The 21,136-nt window shown below is 37.6% G+C and overlaps 1 protein-coding gene across 1 annotated transcript; it reads right to left on the bottom strand.

Moving 5' to 3' along the window:
• Window positions 1–4,720: 4,720 nt before the first annotated feature.
• LOC114371343 (protein MAINTENANCE OF MERISTEMS-like) lies at window positions 4,721–5,876 on the bottom strand. Its single transcript, XM_028328809.1, has 4 exons — window positions 5,667–5,876; window positions 5,383–5,586; window positions 4,996–5,295; window positions 4,721–4,915 (listed from the first exon to the last, which is right to left on the bottom strand). Exons 1-4 carry the CDS (start codon window positions 5,874–5,876, stop codon window positions 4,721–4,723), a joined length of 909 nt encoding a protein of 302 aa, XP_028184610.1.
• Between the last annotated feature and the right edge of the window lie 15,260 nt (window positions 5,877–21,136).

The raw sequence follows: 21,136 nt of genomic DNA, 5'->3' as shown, positions 1-21,136 counted from the left end.
TTTAAAGTGATTATTAATAAGAGATAGTACGTTGAGGGCAATGAAATTATTGAACTTTTACCAATTAAAATCAGTCACAAGATATCGTTCGACTGCTGGTTGATCCCCATTTTTTTTTTTTTTTTTTATATCTCTAGTTGCAAAAATGAAAGGAAATATTGATTCGGGCCCGGAGTCATTTTCTTTTCTAATTCTTTTGGTAATTTCTTTTCTAATTGAATGTATGGTCCAATTTTCAAAGCATGTATGAAACTTTTCAACACCCAAAACTAGGCAATTGCTAGGGGCACCCAGCAACATTGCTGGTGCACCCAGCAATTTTAAAAAAACCCAAAAATGCCCCTGTACTTTTTCCTTATATAAAAACTGTTTTTTTTTCATTCTTCCCTTTTGCTTTCTCTCTCATGCGTTTCCTCCACTCCGGTGCGCGTTTTCTCCATTCTGGTACGTTTTCTCCGTTCTGGTGCTTGTGCTATGCGATTTTTGTCGGTGTTGGTTGTGCTTGTGCTCTTCTTTGGTGTGATATTTGTCAAGTAAGGTACATAGCTGGTTTGTGTGGTTGATTGTTTATTTTTGGTAGTAGAATGGTGTAAGTTTGGACGCAAAAAATTTTCTTCCGGGGAAGATATTACAACTGCGGAAGAAAAAAACTTCTTCCGAGGAGTCACGCGGAAGACGTCTTCCGCGAGACTCCACGGAAGAAGTTTTTTTCTTTCGCAGTTGTAATATCAACTGCGGAAGACTGCTTCTTCCATGGAGTAATTTGTTTTATTTTATGATTTTTTTGTTTTAAGATTATTTTGAATGTTATTTTGGTTAATTCTATTTGTAATTTATGTGAAACATAAAAATATATTTGTTGGTTGAATTGTTGATTTTTTTTTTGCCTAGGTTGAGGTATTTTTTGGTTAAATGAGCTTTGTAGGTTATAATTTTGGAATTATGTAATTAAAAGTTGAATTTGGTTATGTATATGTAGATTAAATATTTGTGTGAGGTTGTCAAATGTTGAATTAGTTTGATATTGATAGTTTGTAAATTTTTTTGGGTTGCTGTATTGTTCAAATTATTTAGTTGAATGTTGAATCAGGTAATAGTTATACTTTGAATTAAGATGGATGAAGATCAATGGACATATTACAGTGCGATGTCTGAAGAAGTTGATATGGATTTTCAAAATGAAGAAGAAGATTGTGGTGTGAATGAAGCACATGTTGATTGTTCAGATGCTTTTAATACTTCTCAGGTAATCATGTCGATCAGTTTTAATTGTTTGGTCTAATGTATGATTTGTGTAAAAATTAATATGTCGTGGTTGTGTCCTAGGTCTTTGAAACCCGAGAAGATGTTTTGAAGTGGGCTCGAACGATTGCCCATGAAAATGGTTTTGTTGCAGTAATTATGAGGTCTGATACATATACTGGCAGCAGAGGAAGAACTTCATTTGTCTTAATTGGGTGTGAAAGGAGCGGTAAGTACAAGGGTAGGAAGAAAGAATTTGTTAGAAAAGACACAGGTACTAGAAAATGTGGTTGTCCATTTAAGATTCGTGGAAAACCAGTGCATAGAGGTGAAGGTTGGGTGGTGAAGCTGATATGTGGGATTCACAACCATGAATTGGCGAAGACCTTAGTTGGACATCCATATGTTGGGAGATTGACAAATGATGAGAAGAATATCATTGCTGATATGACGAAGTCAAATGTGAAACCAAGAAACATCCTGCTAACGTTGAAGGAGCACAACAGCAGCAGTTGCACCACAATCAAACAAATCTACAATGCAAGAAGTGCATACCGTTCTTCAATAAGAGGAGATGACAGTGAAATGCAACACCTAATGAGGCTCCTTGAACGTGACCAATACATTCATTGGCATAGATTGAAGGATGAAGATGTGGTGCGTGATTTGTTTTGGTGTCACCCAGATGCAGTTAAGTTATGTAACGCATGTCATCTTGTTTTTTTGATAGATAGTACCTACAAAACAAATAGGTACAGGCTCCCATTGCTTGACATTGTGGGGGTGACACCAACCGGGATGACTTTCTCTGCTGGGTTTGCATATCTGGAGGGTGAGCGCGTGAGCAATCTTGTATGGGCATTGGAATGGTTTCGAGGCCTTTTTTTTAAGAAATGATCGCCTTCCTGTTGTTATTGTCACAGACAGAGACCTAACCCTGATGAATGCTGTGAAAGTTGTGTTTTCGGAGTGTAAGAATTTGTTGTGCAGGTTTCACATAGACAAGAATATGAAGGCAAAGTGTAAATCGCTTGTTGGTCAGAAGAATGCTTGGGACTACGTAATGGATAGCTGGGGTAACCTGGTAGATTGTCCTTCGGAACAGGAGTTCCCTGAGCACCTTCAAAGGTTTCAAGTAGCGTGTTCCCCGTGGCCAATGTTCATTGACTACGTATGTGAGACATGGATTGTCCCACACAAGGAGAAATTTATCTTGGCCTGGACGAATAAGGTGATGCACCTAGGCAACACAACAACAAATAGGTATTTAAATGTTTTATTATATTAGTCAAGTTTCTTTTAACGATTTTTTGGAACATTATTGTTATTAATTTGTCTTCTCTGTTGTGTGTTTTAAATGTAGGGTTGAATCTGCTCATTGGTCTTTGAAGAGGATATTACAGAATAGCGTTGGAGACCTCTGTAGTGTTTGGGATGCAATGAACAACATGATGACGCTGCAGCACACTGAAATTAGAGCATCATTCGAAACAAGTACACATGTTGTTGGTCATGTTTTTAAGAAAACCTTATACAAGAGGCATCTGGGAATGGTGTCAAGGTACGCTTTAAATTAAATTTCGGTTGAGTTTGAGCGTGTACGTCATTTGAAAGACAATGTGTCTTCTTATGGGTGTGTCTTGAGAACCACGCTAGGTCTTCCTTGTGCATGCGGGCTACAAAGGTATGAGGGTGGCAGCATCCCACTGGATGCAGTCCATATGTACTGGAGGAGACTTAATTTTTCAGACCAAGGGCTATGTGAGGCCGAAGTGAGCATCAAGGAAGAGATGGATAGAATATATAAAAGATTCGATGAACTTGATGTTTGTGGGAAAGTTACTTTCAAGAGTAAACTTCGAGAATTCGCGTTTCTCGATGAGACCTCTATGTGTCCTCCTCCAACACAGGTTAAGACGAAAGGAGCCCCGAAAAAGGTAATGAAAAGAAGCGAAAGATCGACAAAAGCGTGATCCATCTTATTGGGAGTATGTGGATGCTTATCATTTGGTTCAAAACAGCAACACCTCAGTTAGACCCAGTGCATCATCTTTTGCACCACCGAAGCTAGCAAGGATGATCCCCATGTTGGATCAATTTCCGCCATTTATGCATGGTTTCATTGAGGATGTTGTTGATGTGAAAGCGGATGGTAATTGTGGATATCGGTCAGTTTCCGCTTTGTTAGGTATGGGAGAAGAGTGTTGGGTCATGATGCGTAATGAATTGATTAAAGAACTTGGCAAATGGTCGCAAGACTACATAAAGATCTTTGGTGGCACAGAGAGATATGAACAACTGAGGTTGTCCCTACACGTGGATGGGTTATCCAAGGTATGTGCTTTATGCTTTTTAAAAATATAAGCAATGTTTACATGACTGACACGTGTATTTGTTATTTGATTTAGGTTAGTATGGACAAATGGATGGATATAACGGATATGGGATATGTAATTGCGTCAAGATATAATGTAATACTTGTATCATTGTCACGACAACAGAGCTTCACATTTTTTCCTCTCAGAAGTCGACCACCGGCCAATTCTGCTGCGCATCGCATAATATGCGTCGGCCATGTGTATGGCAGTCATTTTGTTCAGGTCCATTGCAAATTCGTTTACTCAGATAATTTCAATTATTGAATGTGTTGGTTTGTTTGTTTAACTTATTATTGTAATTTCACTTACAACAGGTTTTTCTGAAAGATCGTTGTCCCTTCCCGCCTATGGCATTGTTGTGGTCAAACAATGCGTATCCGGAGGCAAAACAATGGCCAACTGCATATGTAGGTAGAATGCAACAATACTTAAGCCTAATGACAATTAATACAACGCATGTAGACCTAAGCGGACACTGAACTTGTAATATTTATGTATGTATATGTACATTGGATTTATGTTCATGTAATTAATCAATTGTTCCGTGAACAAGTGTTACTGTGTCAAATTGTTATATTTGTGTTGAACTGAATGGTAGTTATATGTTTCTAATAAGCCGAAAACCAACTTTTTTTATTTTTGGTGCCTTCATTTGAGGTGTGATTCGATAGAACGGGGCGCTGCTTTTATTTTTTTTGGGTTCCTTGACGTGCAAACATGCCAAATAGCGGCCCTGGACAGTCTCAAGCGGCTCCACATAATTTTAAAAAAAGCCCGAACAGGAGTACTTAGGCATGTTTCTAAAAGGCACAAAACCAATTTTTTTTTATTCTTTAGTGTATGTATATATATGGTTAAAATATATAATTTCAAAATAGTTATAAATGTTAACATTTAAATTACAAATTATTTTATCTTCTTTATTTTATATATTCAAATGCCATTATAAATGTGACTCATGTGTGTGGTTTATATTTAAATTTCAAACCATATATTTATAGAGACAAACAAAAATCATAAATGATGTAAGTAAATGTGTTTTATGACATACATAAACAAATACAAAAATTAATAATTTAAGTACAATAAAAATATAAATCCTAATCTATGCGGCGTCTCTGGCGCGGCCTAAGACTTCCATCTACGGTGTCACCTCTAGATCTCATCAGACAACGAGTCATGATGTCATGTATGTTAGTGCCCTCAGTGACCATCCTGAGGTTGATGACCCGCTCCAAATCCTCAGCAATCGCTCCTAAATCCTGAGCCATCCCCTGACATCCTTCACAGTGAACCTATCACAGTCAAAATAACAAAGTCAGTATCACATTTTAAAAAAATTTAAATTATGAAAAACTACAGAAGTTATGCTTACCACTGAATGCGTAGGGAGATCGGTCGTGACTGAAACCTCGGGGATGGGTGGCTCGACGAACTCCTCATGATGAGGGGGAGGCGGATGTCTCGACGCAGCAGTCTCCTCGGTCCGCGTGACGAATGGGTGCGATATCCGAAAAAACCACTCCATGTAGTCTGCCACCACCTGTCCAGGAACTACACAGAGCTCCCCTGAAGGCACCAAATGGTCTGGAAAATTCAGCCACCAGTCATCTATATCATCACCCGTCAAAGAATCACAAACCGGCGACGGCGAGACCGTCTGAAGGTAGCCAAACTGTCGAAGAACCCACTCAGGTCAAACGTACACCACAATCTGACCCCATCTGAGCTGGCCGGTGTACGACGATATCAAGTCAAAGACCCTGACTTGCTGGTGCTCACCATAGGGCATCCAGCACACGTCAGTCACACTCAGGGCATCCAAACGTCTCCGATATGGGGCTCCCTTGATCCCCGTAATATGAGCCTTACCCGTAAGCCACCTGTAGGCCCATGGGCTCCCCTCATCATAAGCATCATCAACGACGGATGTATGCACTGTAGGAAAGTGCTCGTATATCCAGCACTACAAAGACATAGTCAACATCAATACAAAAAAAGAGATTCAATGCTACTTCATATTAAATTATCAATGATAATACGTACTTGGAGAAGTGTAATATAACCGCCCAGCTGCCGTGTAGAGGCCTGCGACGCGTCATTCAGATGGTCGTACATGTGGACTAATGCAGCCGCCCCCCAGGCGAATCCCCCTGCCTGGGCCAGGTCCTTGAAAGCCTCCAGGTGCACGACATGTACATTGGTTGAACTCTTATTGGCGAAAACAGTACAACCCACCAAGTGGAGCATATACATGCGGGCTGCTACAACCCATCATTTGGTCCTGCACTGGCTTTGATACAAGTCTCGAAGCCACCCCAACCGGACATGAGGCCCACCAGCCTGTCGGGTCTCAAATGTAGCCTCCTCATCACTGACCTCAAGAAGCTCTGTCAGTAGACGAATGGCGTCTGAAGTAACAAGCGGCTCGAACGTATGCAGCGTGCCAGTGATGGGAAGGTGTAGGAGTGACGCCACGTCATCCAACGTGATCGTCAACTCGCCTACTGGCAGGTGGAACGTGCTAGTCTCGCGATGCCACCTCTCAACGAAGGCGGATATCAGTCCAGGATCAGTGGTGATAACAGAACACCTGATCAGTGGACTCAATCCGGTGCCAGCAATCAACCCTTCGATCTCAGGTGCTGGTCTCCCAATTTTATCTACTTTTCTACCGTGGGAGACCAACTTCAGATCGGGTCGTTCCTAAATTGAATAACAATTTACAATAACGTGTATATAAAAAAAAATCCAACTAAAAATAATTTTTATGTAATTAGTCAACATTAAAAACTACATACCCGTCCACTCTAGATGCTGTGTGTGACATGCTCAGCAAAATTGGTCAAAATCGATGGGGTCGCGTGGTCCATCGGGGAAACCCTCATCTGCAGCAAGTGATCCCAAGCTCCCATCAGTAGCCACTCCCTCTGTCTGAACAGCATCGGCGGTGCCTGTCATCTCTGGGGTGGCATCAGACACATGAGGAACATCCTCATGCAACTGAGGCACATCCTCAGGTCTCTCTGTCACGTCCTCACGCAGACGAACCCGTTGCCTACGTGCTGAAGCAGTAGGTCTGCGACGCAGAGGAACATTAGCTTCATGCGTATCCTCACTAATGCCTCTACCTCTACCAGCTCCTAACGCACGACCTAAACCTCGTGTTCTAACCATGATCTGAAATCATGAAGAACATTTATTTTTTTCAGTCAAATTAAATATTCAAATAATTGGTAACAAAGCTTTGTCATTACAAATGAAGTAACTCTGCTTAGGTGCTTAAATGAATTAGGTGCTTAAATGAGTCTCATCAAAATGCTTAGATTGTTACATTTTATCGATAACTTATTTATTAAGTTATAATTATCTTTATTTATGAATTAATTAAAATTAAAAATTAAGAAATTTTTCAGACTATTATTATGTGAAATATTTATGATAAAAAAAATAATAATTCAACTATATTTTATTTAAAATGATGGCTATTATTATGCTAAAATCACATAGTTACTTCCTAATGCATATATAAATCACACCAAATATAATTTCATTTTACATACAAACGCAATTTTTAATAGCAACTAAATAGCACAAACTACCTAATAATATGAACAAATTCAAGTATAATCTAAAAAAAAAAAGCAAAAAAATCAAAATACACAGCAAAACATGATCCGCGGAAGAACGTCCGTAGAATCTTCCGCGAGAATAAAATGTAGCCTGCGGAAGAAGCTTCAGCAGGTTCTTCCGCGACAACAAAATGTAGCTTGCGGAAGAAGGTTCTGCAGGATCTTCCGCGGGTCCGCGGAAGACAAGGTTCTTCCGCTGGATCACGCGGAAGATCTTGCAGAACCATCTTCCGTTGGATCACGCGGAAGATCCTTCAGAAGCTTCTTTCGCAGGAATCCGCGGAAGAACCTTCCACACTTCTTCCGCGGGAGTTCCAGAAGCCACTTTCCTACGCGTGGAAGAAGGTTCAACCTCCAGCCATTAATGTCGTCTATCCTAAGGTTCCTACAGCCATTTACACCATTCACGCCATTGAAACAGTTACGAGGAGGTTAGAAGACTAACCTTGATGGCAGAGAACACGAACAAAAACTTCAATGGAGGATGTGAACTTCAATGGAGGACACGAACAACAGCTTCTTCTCCAAATTTCAAATTCAGAACGAAATGAGGGCGAGGAGGAAGAAGCTCAATGAGGGCGAGGAGGAAGAACAAGCACGAATGGAGATTGCTGGGTGCACGAGGAAGAAACAAGTGCAGAAGCAAGGTGAAGAAGAAAGCTATCACGGAAGAACAAGCTTTTTTTTATTACGTTACTTTTATTTTTTAAACAGAGGGTATTTTCGGTACTTCATTGAATTGCTGGGTGCACTAGCAATTTTGCTGGGTGCCCCTAGCAACAGCCCCAAAACTATATGCATGCTGTTGAAAGTTTACTGTATATTGAAAGTTTTGCATGAAGACAAGTATAGGGGTGTTGCTAGGTGCACCCAGCAACATTGCAGTGCACCCAGCACTTTTAGAAAATGCCAATTTTGCCCCTCTATTTTTTTTCTTTAAATTGGCAGCGCTTTGGGTTTTCTTTTACGTTTCAAGCTCTGTTTCTTTCATTGTGGTCCACTTTCTGTCGTTCGTGGTGGTTTTTGCAAGTGTTGTAAGAGGTAGCGGTTCAGTGAAGGTGAAACTCTTACCGGTTGTGTTTTTATTTCGGCGGAGGTAAAAATTTTTTGGCTTTTGTGAGTATCTGATATTCTAGTAGATCTTTTAAATTCGTAAGTTGTAACATACGGAAGAAGTTCTTCCGTAAGCTTCTTACAGAAGAACTTCTTCCATATTTGATACTTTACATTTACGGAAGAAGTTCTTCCGTAAACTTTTTTTAGATTTTCTTTTAAATTTGTGAAAATTTTTATATTTATTAATATTATTAATATGTTAAATTTTTGTATTTCATATTTTTGAAATTGTGGATAATTGGTTTATTACAAATTATGTATATTGTATGTAAAAGATTAAATAATTTAGGTATAATAATTGTATTTTGTTGTAGTAGTAAAATGTTTAATTAGTTGTTAGTTATAGTTTTATATATTTTTATTGTTAATTAGGGTGGAAAATTTGTATTTGTTTGAAGTATTTTTTTGTGAAATTAGATGTTTCGTAACATTTTTTATTATTGTGTTTTTGTAGTCCGTATTGTGTAATTTGTTGTAGAAATTAAAAATTAGTTAGTTATTACAAATTTAATATATGATAAGTCAAAATTGAAATTAGTTAGGTCCAAAATTTGTATTTAGTTAAAGTAAATTATTTAGTTATAAATTTTGAATGTAGTTGTATTAGTTGGTAATATGTATGTAGTTATTATTTAGTCTATTTTTAGTTTTGCTAATATGGTAATTTGTATGTAGTTGTAAATTTTGAATGTACTTGCGTATGATGTATAATTTATTTATTTGTCGTTAAGATGGACAAAGATCAATGGACGTATGACAATACGATGCCTCAAGAAGTTGATATGGATTATGAAAATGAACAAGAATGTGGTGTGAATCAACCACATGTTGATTGTTCAGATGTTTATAATACTTTGGAGGTAATGATGTTCATTAGTTTGAGTCATTTGGTTGAATATATGTTTTGTATAAAAAATAAATTATCGGGGTTGCATTGTAGGTCTTTGGTACCCGAGATGATGTTTTGCAGTGAGCTATATCGATTGCCCATGAAAACGGATTTGTTGCAATCATTATGACATTTGACACACATATTGGTAGTAGAGGAAGAAGTTCATTTGTGTTAATTGGCTATGAAAGGAGCGGTCAGTATAAGTGTAGGAAGAAAGAATTTTTTAGAAGAGACACTGGGAGTAGGAAATGTGGTTGTTCCTTCAAGCTTCGTGGGAAACCAGAGACTGGAGGTCCCGTTGGATGGTGAAGTTGATCTATGGGATTCACAATCATGAATTGGCCATGTCCTTAGTTGGACATCCATACGCTGGGCGATTGACTAAGGATGAGAAGAATATTATTGTTGATATGACAAAGTCGATGGTGAAACCAAGAAACATTCTGCTAACATCGAAGGACAGCAATGCCAACAGTTGCACCACAATCAAACAAATTTACAATGCAAGAAGCGTATATCGTTCTTCCATTAGAGGAAGTGATATTGAAATGCAACATCTAATGAAGCTTCTTGAACGTGATCAATATATTCACTAGCATAGATTAAAGGATGAATTTGTGGTACGTGATCTGTTTTGGTGTCACCCAGATGCAGTACAAAACAAACAGGTACAGACTCCCACTACTTGACTTTGTTGGGGTGACACCAACGGGGATGACATTTTCTGCTGGGTTTGCATATCTGGAGGGTGAACGTGTTAATAATGTTGTATGGGCTTTGGAACGGTTTCGAGGTCTATTTTTGAGACACGATTGCCTCCCTATAGTTATTATTACTAACAGAGACCTAGCATTGATGAATGCAGTGAAAATTGTGTTCCCCAAGGGTACAAACTTGTTGTGCAGGTTTCACATCGACAAGAATGTCAAGGCCAAGTGCAAATCTTTAATCGGTCAAAAAAAATGCTTGGGAGTATGTCATGGATGCCCGAGGTAGTCTGATTGATTGTCCTTCTAAACAGCAATTCGCTGAGTGCCTTCAGAAGTTTCAAATGGCTTGTTCACCTTGGCCAATGTTCGTTGACTATGTTAATGAAACATGGATAATCCCACACAAGGAAAAATTTATTATAGCCTGGACGAATAAGGTGATGCACCTAGGCAACACAACAACAAACAAGTATTAAAATGTTATTTTTTTCTAGTAATGTTTATTAATACATGGTATTTAATTGTTGTATATTTTTACTGTTTCTTGTGTATTTCAAATATAGGGTTGAATATGCTCATTGGGCTTTAAAAAGAGTATTACATAATAGCCTTGGAGACCTGTGTAGTGTTTGGGATGCCATGAACAACATGATCATGCTGCAGCACACTCAAATTAAAGCATCCTTTGAAACAAGTACGCATGTGGTTGGACATGTATTTAAAAAAACCTCATACAAGAGGCTTCTTGGAATGGTTTCAAGGTACACTTTAAATGAGATTGCTGTTGAGTTTGAGCGTGTACATTATGCTGGCAAGAATCCCTCTTCTTGTGGTTGTGTGATGAGAACCATGCATGGTCTTCCTTGTGCATGTGAGCTATCTAGGTATGCTGTTGGCAGCATCCCACTCGATTCAGTCCATATGTTTTGGAGGAGACTTAGTTTTTCAGACCAAGGGTTATGTGAAGCCGAAGTCACCATCAAGGAAGAGATCGAGACCATATCTAAAAGATTTGAGGAACTTGATGTTTGTGGTAAAGTTACTCTCAAGAGTAAACTTCGAGAAATTGCATACCCTGGTCAAAACTCTATATGTCCTCCTCCATCAAAGGTCAACAACTCTTCAGTGAAATGTAGTGCATCATCTTTTGACCCTCCAAAGCCAACAAGGATCATCCCGATGTTGGATCAATTTGAGCCATTTATACACGATTTCGTTGACGACATTGTGGATGTGAAAACGGACGGTAACTGTGGATATCAGTCTATTGCTGCTTTATTAGGTATGAGTGAAGATTCTTGGTCGTTGGTGCGCAACAAATTGATTAAAGAACTTGGAAAATGGTCGCATGAATATATCAACCTCTTTGGTGGCACAAAAAGATTTGAAGAATTAAGGTTGTCCCTACTTGTTGATGGGTTTTCCAAGGTATGTTGTTTAGGTTTTTTTTAAGAACAAACTTTAAATAACTTAGATGTGCATGTTTGTTTGATTTAGGTTAGTGTGGACAAGTGGATGGATATAACAGATATGAGATATGCCATTGCATCAAGGTATAATATAATCCTTGTATAGTTGTCCCGACAACAAAGCATGACATTTGTTCTTCTTAGAAGTCAACCACCACCAGATTCTTCTGTGCACCGTATTATATGTGTCGATCACGTGTTTGGAAATCATTTTGTTCAGGTACATTGAACATAGTTAGTCTAATTTTTAGATTTATGCAATCATATGTGTTCATTTGAGTTAATAATATTTGTGCACGTACAACATATTTATTTGAAAGACCGTTGTCCTTTACCACCTCGCATTGTTGTGGTCTAGGAATTATCATCCTCAGGAAAAGTAGTGACCAACTCCATATATTAATAGAATGCAACAGTACAAAAAAGCTTCATGATGTTGAAAAGAGACTATGTCGACCTAAATGAAGACTGAACATGCATCGTTGTTATGGACTGTGACACTTGTTTATCTAATTTTATTTATCATGCGATATAATTTGTTGTGAGACGTTTATCCTTAATTATTAAGTAATTGTTGCATTAAGAAATAAATTAGTTGGTGCAGCTAAAATCAATTACGCATGTATGATACATCGTTGTCATAATTGACAACACATAATGAAATGCATGCGTATTAAAGTTTGAGTGTGACACGACATTGACTGACTTGACAACACAGTCTGATGCACGATACAGCTTGACACCACATTGGTTTAGTTGGAAACACAAACACGAAACATCTGCATGTGTCTCTATTTTTTTTTTTAAAAAAAGTGAAGCAATGTTAGTGAAAACCATCTATATATATAAGACATGGCAACACGCTAAAGAATCACACATTCTCTCCCAATTTTTACAACAAAGTATGACATTTTTAGGAGAAACTAGCAATCAGACGATTGTGAACTCAAGGTTGGGTTTCATTTTTCCAATTGGATCGATTATTCCCAACGATAGTGGTGTTTACTTCCAAACTTCCACTCCAGTATCCATTCAAGTACCAAACAATTGTGATTTTGCAACGCTAAAAACCAGAATACACAATACCCTTCAGCTAACCGACAAATTTACTATCGGCAACTATAATAACCCCTAACCACCAACCCTACCCCTGTACATATCTACCATTTTTAAAACTACGCCCCATAGAACAACATACCACAGCAAACCACAACATATATTAAACCCCTAACCCCTAACCACTAACCCTAACCACCAACAACATACCACAACATATATTAAACCCTAAGCCCCACACCCAACCCTAATGTCACCCCTAAGCCCTGAACTAAACCCTAACCACCAACCCTAACTACATACCATCACAAACCTTAAACCCTAACCACTAAACTACACCATACGCTCAACCCTAGTCCATAACATAAACCCTAACCTCTACCCCCTAAGACCTACGCAACTAACCCTAATAACTATTTTGATGCAAATATATTAAACATCAAAAACAAAAATGTTACCTAATATATACTATTAAACTTTAATTTTTTTTCATACCACCGTGCAATCATACATATTTTTTTTATTAAAAAACAAAACATACTTATTTTTAATTCAAAACAAACAAATACAACTTAATTTATAAAAAAAATTAACAAAAGTAATAAAAAAAATTGAAAAACTTCATACGGAAGAAGTTCTTCCGTAAGAGTCTTACGGAAGAAGTTCTTCCGTTATTGAAACTTCTTCCGTATTCCACTTACGGAAGAACTTACTCTTATGGAAAAAGTTCTTCCGTAAGGTGTAACTTCTTCCGTAAGTGGAATACACAAGCTCTAAGTCCTAAAGGTCTAAGTCATCTACCCTAACGCCATTCTGGTCATCTACCCTACAACAATAATCAATGAAAATAACAAAAGAAAATGAAACTAACCTCGATCCCAGAGAAGATGCAATGAAATGCAAGTGGAAATGGTTGCTGAAACAAAGAAGAGGAAAAAGGAGGAGCTGCGGAAGAAGAGGAAAACCAGGAAGAATATGCGGAAGAAGGCGAAATGGCACTGGGTGTCTCGCTTTTTTATTTAAAATTAACCAAGAACAATTTTGTTTATTCATTAAAAGTGCTGGGTGCACCAGCAATGTTGCTGGCTACACCTAGCAACACCCGAAGTATAGTGAAAGAAATGATAATAGGAGAAAAATGGAGAAATGGGCGCGTTTGGCACTAGAGAACTTTTTGTGGAATCAATTTTTTTTTTTAACTAGTAAAATCTATTTGATTGATTATAAAAATATTTAAATAATTTTTTCAAAAATGACAAAATTACATGATATTTTTATTAATTGTTTTAATTATTTTTCATATTAATAAAAGTAATATAATATTTTTATTATAGTAAAAGAAAGATCAAACTCAAGAAAATAAGATATTATTGTTGTTAATGACAATTTATTATTATTATTATTATTATTATTATTATTATTATAATCAATATCTTAAAATATTACTATCTTTTTATATATCTTTAAATGTTTAAAGTTAATACACATATATTAAGAAATATTTAGATAAGTAAAATATCATTATATTTAGACTACAGCATTCTTTTTTAATACTTTAATCCTTCATGTTCGTACTATACTAGTAGTGGGATATCGATCAAATAAGGACATATTTGGAATTTTATTTGGGTTAGGGGGTCTTGAGGGAAGCCGTGAGAAAAAAAATATATTTGAAGGGGTGAAGGCTCATAATGTCATTATTGAAATTTGCAAATGATACTCTATTTTTTTCTTTTGGAGAATCTTCATTGCAAAATATCATCATAACTTTGAAGAGCATACTACGTACGGTGTTTTGAGCTAACAGGCAGCTTGAAAGTGAACTTCTATAGAAGTAAGATGGGTGGGGTGGCAAATAACTGATATGTATGTTGAGGAGGATGTGTTGCTAAACTATAGAACAACAAATCACTAATCACTGGGATTGCTCTAGTGGTGGAGTTTGAAGTAATATGTATGTTCTACGTTCAAATTTTAATACGATCATTGTAAAAAAAAAAAAAAAAACTATACAACAACGAAATCATGTTTACCTTCTTAATTAGGCTTGCCTTTGGGAGCTAGGAAAACGGTAAACAGCCAAGTTAACACTATGGAACACTAGGAAAACGGTAACCACAGGCATGAAAGCCAAGTTAACACTATGGAACAGTAAACAGCCATCATTTGGTGGTAAGATAAATTGTTTGCGAAAGGAAATTGTTTTGGGTAGGGAATGAGGAATTAATATATAAGAATTGATTTGACCAATATCTAGATAATCTTATACATAAAATGGTATATTTGATTAAATTGATAAATAGGAAATGAACATAAAAATAAAAGAATTGACATGCAGAATATTAATTAAGAAACTTAAACAAACTAATTAAATTTCCGTTGCAACTTGATAATGAAAGAAAACCAATACAAAATTGAAAGTAATTAAATTGAAAAGATAATATACATAAATGTAGAAATATTTTTTGAGGAAGAATGTTTGTGGTAAAAAAAATAAGTTAAATTATATTTTTTTCTATAAAAGAAAATAATTACGAACAAAAGATCAATGTATTAAAAATAAATAACTAAATAAATTTATTTCAAAAATGTTCTTAAAAACATTGTTTAATTATAATTTTTGTTCCTTAGATATCTCAATTGTGAAATTGTAGTTTCTCTATTAATTAGTCATTTATTAAATATTAATATATTTGATTAGCGTAATACTAAATGATAACATGCTAAGTGATGTGTTGATTAACTCATCTTAGCATGACATAATTATACTTTTGGTCTATTATAATTATGAAAGACTAAAAGTACAATTAAGTCACACCGATATATATGTTTATCAACATATCAATTATCACTTTATTATCTAGTGCTATGTCGATAATATTTATTAAATATTTAATGAAAGATCCATATAAAAAAACTAAAATTGCATAATTGTAATATATGGAAATCAATTTACATAATTAAAATTAATATGATAGATAAAAAGTATATTGAAGCAAACAATATTGTTTAAGCCATATAATGAAAGAACAAAATTAATATTGTAAATGATATAATAAGAAGAAAAAGAGATAGAAAGAAATGAACTATTGTGTTAATTAGGTACTTGAAAAATGAATGAAGTAAATGTTCAAAAATCATTACTCAAAAGAAGTAAAATACTCAATAATATATATATATATATATATATATATATATATATATATATATATATATATATATATATATATTATAAAGGTTGCATTTTTATTACACTCTTACATTAAAGGAAAATATATTACACTTGAGTGATATGATGATATCTACCACAAATTAAAGAAGAAAAAAACACAATACAAAAAATATTTTCAAGTGTACGTACTTAGTGCTTCTTCTTTGTGGTATTGACAACAATAAAGGCATCACACAAACCTCTAACCTCTGACTATTCAAAGATAAAACAACTAAAGTCTATGTTTTAGGTTCAACAATAAAAAATTATCTATTATTGAATTTTATAAAGTAAAAAAGACCACATATGTCAACAAAAATATCATATATGCTAGCAAAACGGCCCAACATATACCTTTTTCTTTTAAAGTAATTTTTTTTCTTTAAATTTGTTTTAGATCCCTCTCACTCTCGGATTGATCCTAGTTACAAAGATGCCATGATCAGTATTTCATGTATGCACCAAAAGATGTATCAGAAGCACAAGGAGAGTTCATCTAAACCTCAGAGTGCCACTTGAGAATCTCCATCACTTTGTCCTTTAAATACTTTGCATGATCAACCTGAAGCACCATGCAAAGCTTCGCCACAGTCCCCACTCTCAACGTCTCCTACAAAACCATGGTTGTGCTTGAAAACTTGGAAACCAACACGAGAACAAACACAACTTTATCGTCCATCGAAGGCAAAACCTTTAGTATTCTCTTTGTCACCACAACGATGGACCTTTCGTGGCTTATAAACTTGGCCCTTCAGTTGGCGCAAGAACACAAATGAAACAATATTACTAGTGTTAGTTCTGTGATTCTCTTCTCTGCTACTATTAGTTCAATCTCAACGAGTTCATGAACTAAACCAACTTCCACCATCATGATTTTGTGTCGTGTCATCGAAGAGGCTCCCAGCAGGACATGAAGTGAAACATTCACCCCTTGTTGTGTTATCCCATGATGTCTTAGAATGTTTACCATTGTTTCGAAGAATGAGGGTTTGAGCCTCTCGAGAATGCTGCATGATAGTAATAACAAGGATATTAGGAGTAACAGAACTAAAAGGATAAGTACTAGGCCAACTTACCTTAGTGACTTTGTGTGATGCTTGGGCCTTGTAGTGTTGTTAACCCCTCCACTACTTCGCTACTCTGCTTGTAGTTTGTTAGGAGTTTGTTACAACAACCTAGAGATTATTACCAAAAATTAGATAATTCCATTTCAGCACTAACTGACCATTGATGAGCAGTTACTATCGAATACAATTATCTATAAATGTAGCTTTGATAATGAATAAAGGCAGAGAAATTACTTATCTTATATATTGAACCATTGAAGACTATTACCCCACCTTCCCCGGCACAACCACCACCATCCCTAAACCAACATCCTCAACCAAAACTTGAGGTGCCTCGGTTTGACGGTCAGGATCCTTTGGGCTGGATATTTAAGATATCTCACTTCTTTGATTATCAGGGCGTGCCGGAACCTGAGCGCCTCACTGTCGTTTCCTTCTATATGGAAGGACCCACACTTTGTTGGTATCAGTGGATGACACACAACGGGTTCCTCTCCACGTGGCCTGCCATGCTTCAGGCATTAGAGTCATGCTTTGCCCCCTCCTACTATGACCCCCACGATGCCCTCTTCAAGGTCCACCAGCATTGCACCTTCAATGATTACCTAGCGGAGTTCGAACGACTTGCTAACTGCGTTGTTGGCCTTACCCCGACGTTCCTCCTCAACTGCTTCATCTTGGGTTTAAACTATGACTTGCACCGTGAAATACAGGCTTTGCAACCTATGTCTATTCCTCAGGTTGTGACCCTCGCCAAGCTTCAAGAAGACAAGCTCAACGATCGTCGTAAGGGACCCCGACATTCTTAGTCTAATTTCACCCTTACTGCCATGCCATCAACGCATAACCCCAGTCCACACGTTTCTTTTAAAAGATTATCCTCGGAGGAATTGGCGTCGCGTCGTGACTGTGACCTCTCTTACCATTGCGAGGAACAATAGATATAGGGTCACCGCTGTAATCCCTAAAGGCCAACCCTACCCTTACTTTGGATCCTTCTCTATTGAGCACCCCTGACGCGATTACTCCTTTAGCTTAGCCTCCATGCATTAGCTGGCATGCCAACATTGGAAACCTTCCGCGTTTACGGGGACATCCACCACCATCGTATCGTCATCCTCATTGACGGTGGGAGTAGCCAAAACTTTATTCAGACTCGAGTTGAGAAGTTCCTCGCCCTTTCGCCATCCCAAAATCCATCAATGCAAGTAATGGTGGGTAGCAGTACAACTGTGGCATGTGACACATGCCCTCAGGTCCCATGCTAGGTACATGGCCACCATTTCGTGGTTGACCTCTATGCCTTGCCCTTTAGCGGCATGGATGTGGTGCTTGGGGTGCAGTGGCTTAAAGACTTGGGTCCTGTCACCACTGACTATACTCAACTGACCATGTCCTTTCACCTTTTGGGCCAGCCCATAACACTACACGCAAACACCCCTTTTCAGCTTGCACATGCATCAGCCCAACAAGTTTAGCGTCGTTTCCAAACAGAGAGCATTTCAGCCTTGTTCCAACTTTTTCTTGTCACCGATGAGCCTACCCTAATCACCACACCTCACTCCGACAACCCCCCACCACCACCAGAACTTACCACTTTACTCATCCAATTTGCAAAATATTTTCGCGAACCAACTCAACTCCCTCCTCAGCATCCCATCACCCACCATATCCATATTATATCCAACTATTCCCCCATCAACGTCAGGTCTTACCACAAGTGTTACACATGCTTCTATTTATAGCCTAGGTAGCTTCCTTGAGAAGCTAGTGTTACACCCCTCTAATAGCTAAGCTCACCCCCATGCCAAAATACTTGAAGGAAGAAAGCTTCCTTGAGAAGCAAGTGTTACACCCCTCCAATAGCTAAGCTCACCCCCCCCCCCAAATACATGAAAATACAAAAAAAGTCCCTACTACAAAGACTACTTAAAATACCCTAAAATACATGGCTAAAACCCTATACTACTAGGATACCCTTAACTTGTAGAGTAGGGTGCCCTTAATTTGTAGGGTACCCTACAAACCTAAAATGACCAAAATACAAGGCCCAAAAGAAGGAAAACCTCTTCTAATATTTACAAAGAAAAATGAGCCCAACCTTGGCCCATGGGCTTAGAAATCTACCCTGAGGTTCATGAGAACCCTAGGGCCTTCTTCAACAGCTCTAGCCCAATCCTTTTAGAGCCTCTTGCTCATGGCTCTAGTGACTGGTCCCTTCCTAGGGAGGATTGCATCATCCCCTCCCCCTTAAAAAGGATTTGACCTCAAATCTGTTTGTTCCTCCTCCTTAGTATCAGTTCCACTTGCAAAAGGAATTAAATCAGAAATGTTAAAAGTGGTGCTAACTCCATACTCTTCTGGGAGGTCCAACCTATAGGCATTATTGTTGATCCTCTCCAAGACCTGAAAAGGTACATCACCTCTAGGACTAAGCTTGGATTTTCTCTTAGTAGGGAATCTATCCTTCCTAAGATGGAGCCAAACCCAGTCCCACTCATTAAGAACTAGCTCCTTTCTTCCTCTATTTCCTTTAGTTGCATACACCTTTCTATGGTTCTCTATTTGGTTCTTAACCCTCTCATACAAACTCTGACCTAGATTCCCCTTCTTTATGTATAAAAAAAAGTGTCAAGTGGGAAGAGAATTAGGTCTAAGGGTGTTAGAGGATTAAACCCATAAACAACCTCAAAAGGGGATTGCTTGGTGGTTCTATGAACCCCCCTGTTGTAGGAAAATTCTACATGAGGAAGATACTCATCCCAAGACTTATGGATGCCTCTCAGAAGAGCCCTTAAAAGGGTAGATAGAGACCTATTCACTACCTCTATTTGCACATCAGTTTGTGGATGGCAAGTGGTAGAGAAAAGAAGCTTAGTTCCTAGCTTAGCCCATAAGGTTTTCTAGAAGTGGCTAAGGAACTTAGCATCTCTATCTGACACAATGGTCCTAGGCAAACCATGGAGTCTCACAACTTCCCTGAAGAAGAGTTTTGAGATGTGAGAAGCATGATCTACCTTGTGGCATGGTATAAAGTGTGCCATCTTGCTAAACCTATCTACCACCACAAAGATAGAGTCTACACCTCTTTGGGTTCTAGGAAGCCCAAGGACAAAATCCATACTAATGTCTACCCAGGGTGCAGATGGAATGGATAAGGATGTGTATAGCCCATGAGGCATCACCCTAGACTTGGCTTGTAAACAAGCCACACACCTAGTGCAATGCTTATGAACATCTTTCTTCATATGGGGCCAATAAAACTTTTCTTTGAGTAAGACAAAGGTCTTTTCTATCCCAAAGTGGCCCATGAGCCCACCCTCATGACTCTCTTTCACAAGTAATTTCCTGATGGATCCTTGGGGTATGCAAAGTTTTCCCTTTTTGAACAAATACCCCTTAGCCAAATAGAATCCATCTTGGGCCTTTTGCCCATAATTCTCATAAATGGGAAAGAAATATTCATCTGAAGCATACAATTCCCTAATGTTATCAAATCGTAAAATTTGAGCTCCTATGAAGCAAAACAATGTGTGCCTCCTAGAGAAGACATCAACTACCACATTTGTTTTTCCCTTTTTGTATTTTATAACATATGGAAATTTTTCTAGGTACTCTACCCATTTTGCATGCCTTTTTTTTAACTTGCTTTGCCCTCTAATGTACTTATGTGATTCATGATCACTATGAATGACAAATTCCTTGGACACAAGGTAATGTTCCCAAGTTTGGAGGGCTCTTATAAAGGCATAAAGCTCTTTATCATAGGTGGGGTAGTTAAGGGTGGAACCATGAAGTTTTTCAATAAAATAAGCAATAGGGTGCCCACCTTGCAACAATACAGCTTCCACACCCACTCTAGAGGCATCACATTCTAGCTCAAAAGTTTTAGAAAAATCAGGAAGAGCTAGAATAGGTGCCTTGGTGAGCTTTTCTTTGAGCAAAGCAAAAGCTTGCTCTTGTTTTTCACCCCAAGTGAATGCCACATTCTTCTTCACCAGCTCATTGAGAGGTGAGGCAAGTGTAGAGAAATTAGGAACAAATCTTCTGTAGAAGCTTGTTAACCCATGGAAGCTCCTAATATATCCAACACTTTTTGGGGTGGGCCATTCTTGGATGGCCTTGATTTTCTCAGGGTCCACTTGGACCCCATTTCTACCAACTACAAATCCTAAGAAAACTATATTATCTACACAAAAGGTACACTTCTCTATATTGGCATAAAGGGTGTTTTTCCTAAGAGTTAAAAGAACTTGCCTTAGATGTCCTAAGTGATCTAGGCTCCTACTGTATACTAAAATATCATCAAAATAAACAACTAAAAATATACCAATGAAATCCCTTAAGACATGATGCATAAGCC

Source organism: Glycine soja, chromosome 10, assembly GCF_004193775.1.
Source record: "Glycine soja cultivar W05 chromosome 10, ASM419377v2, whole genome shotgun sequence".
Classification (NCBI taxonomy): domain Eukaryota; kingdom Viridiplantae; phylum Streptophyta; class Magnoliopsida; order Fabales; family Fabaceae; genus Glycine; species Glycine soja.
This window is presented reverse-complemented; position numbering and strand designations above follow the sequence as displayed.

Bases quoted from the DNA above. Each gene is read 5' to 3' on its own strand.
- LOC114371343 (XM_028328809.1), bottom strand. From the start codon at position 5,876: ATGTATATGCTCCACTTGGTGGGTTGTACTGTTTTCGCCAATAAGAGT. The intron at 5,587-5,666 runs GTACGTATTATC...ATGTCTTTGTAG, and splicing joins GTTATATTACACTTCTCCAA to TGCTGGATATACGAGCACTT. The intron at 4,916-4,995 runs GTAAGCATAACT...TGACTGTGATAG, and splicing joins ATCTCCCTACGCATTCAGTG to GTTCACTGTGAAGGATGTCA.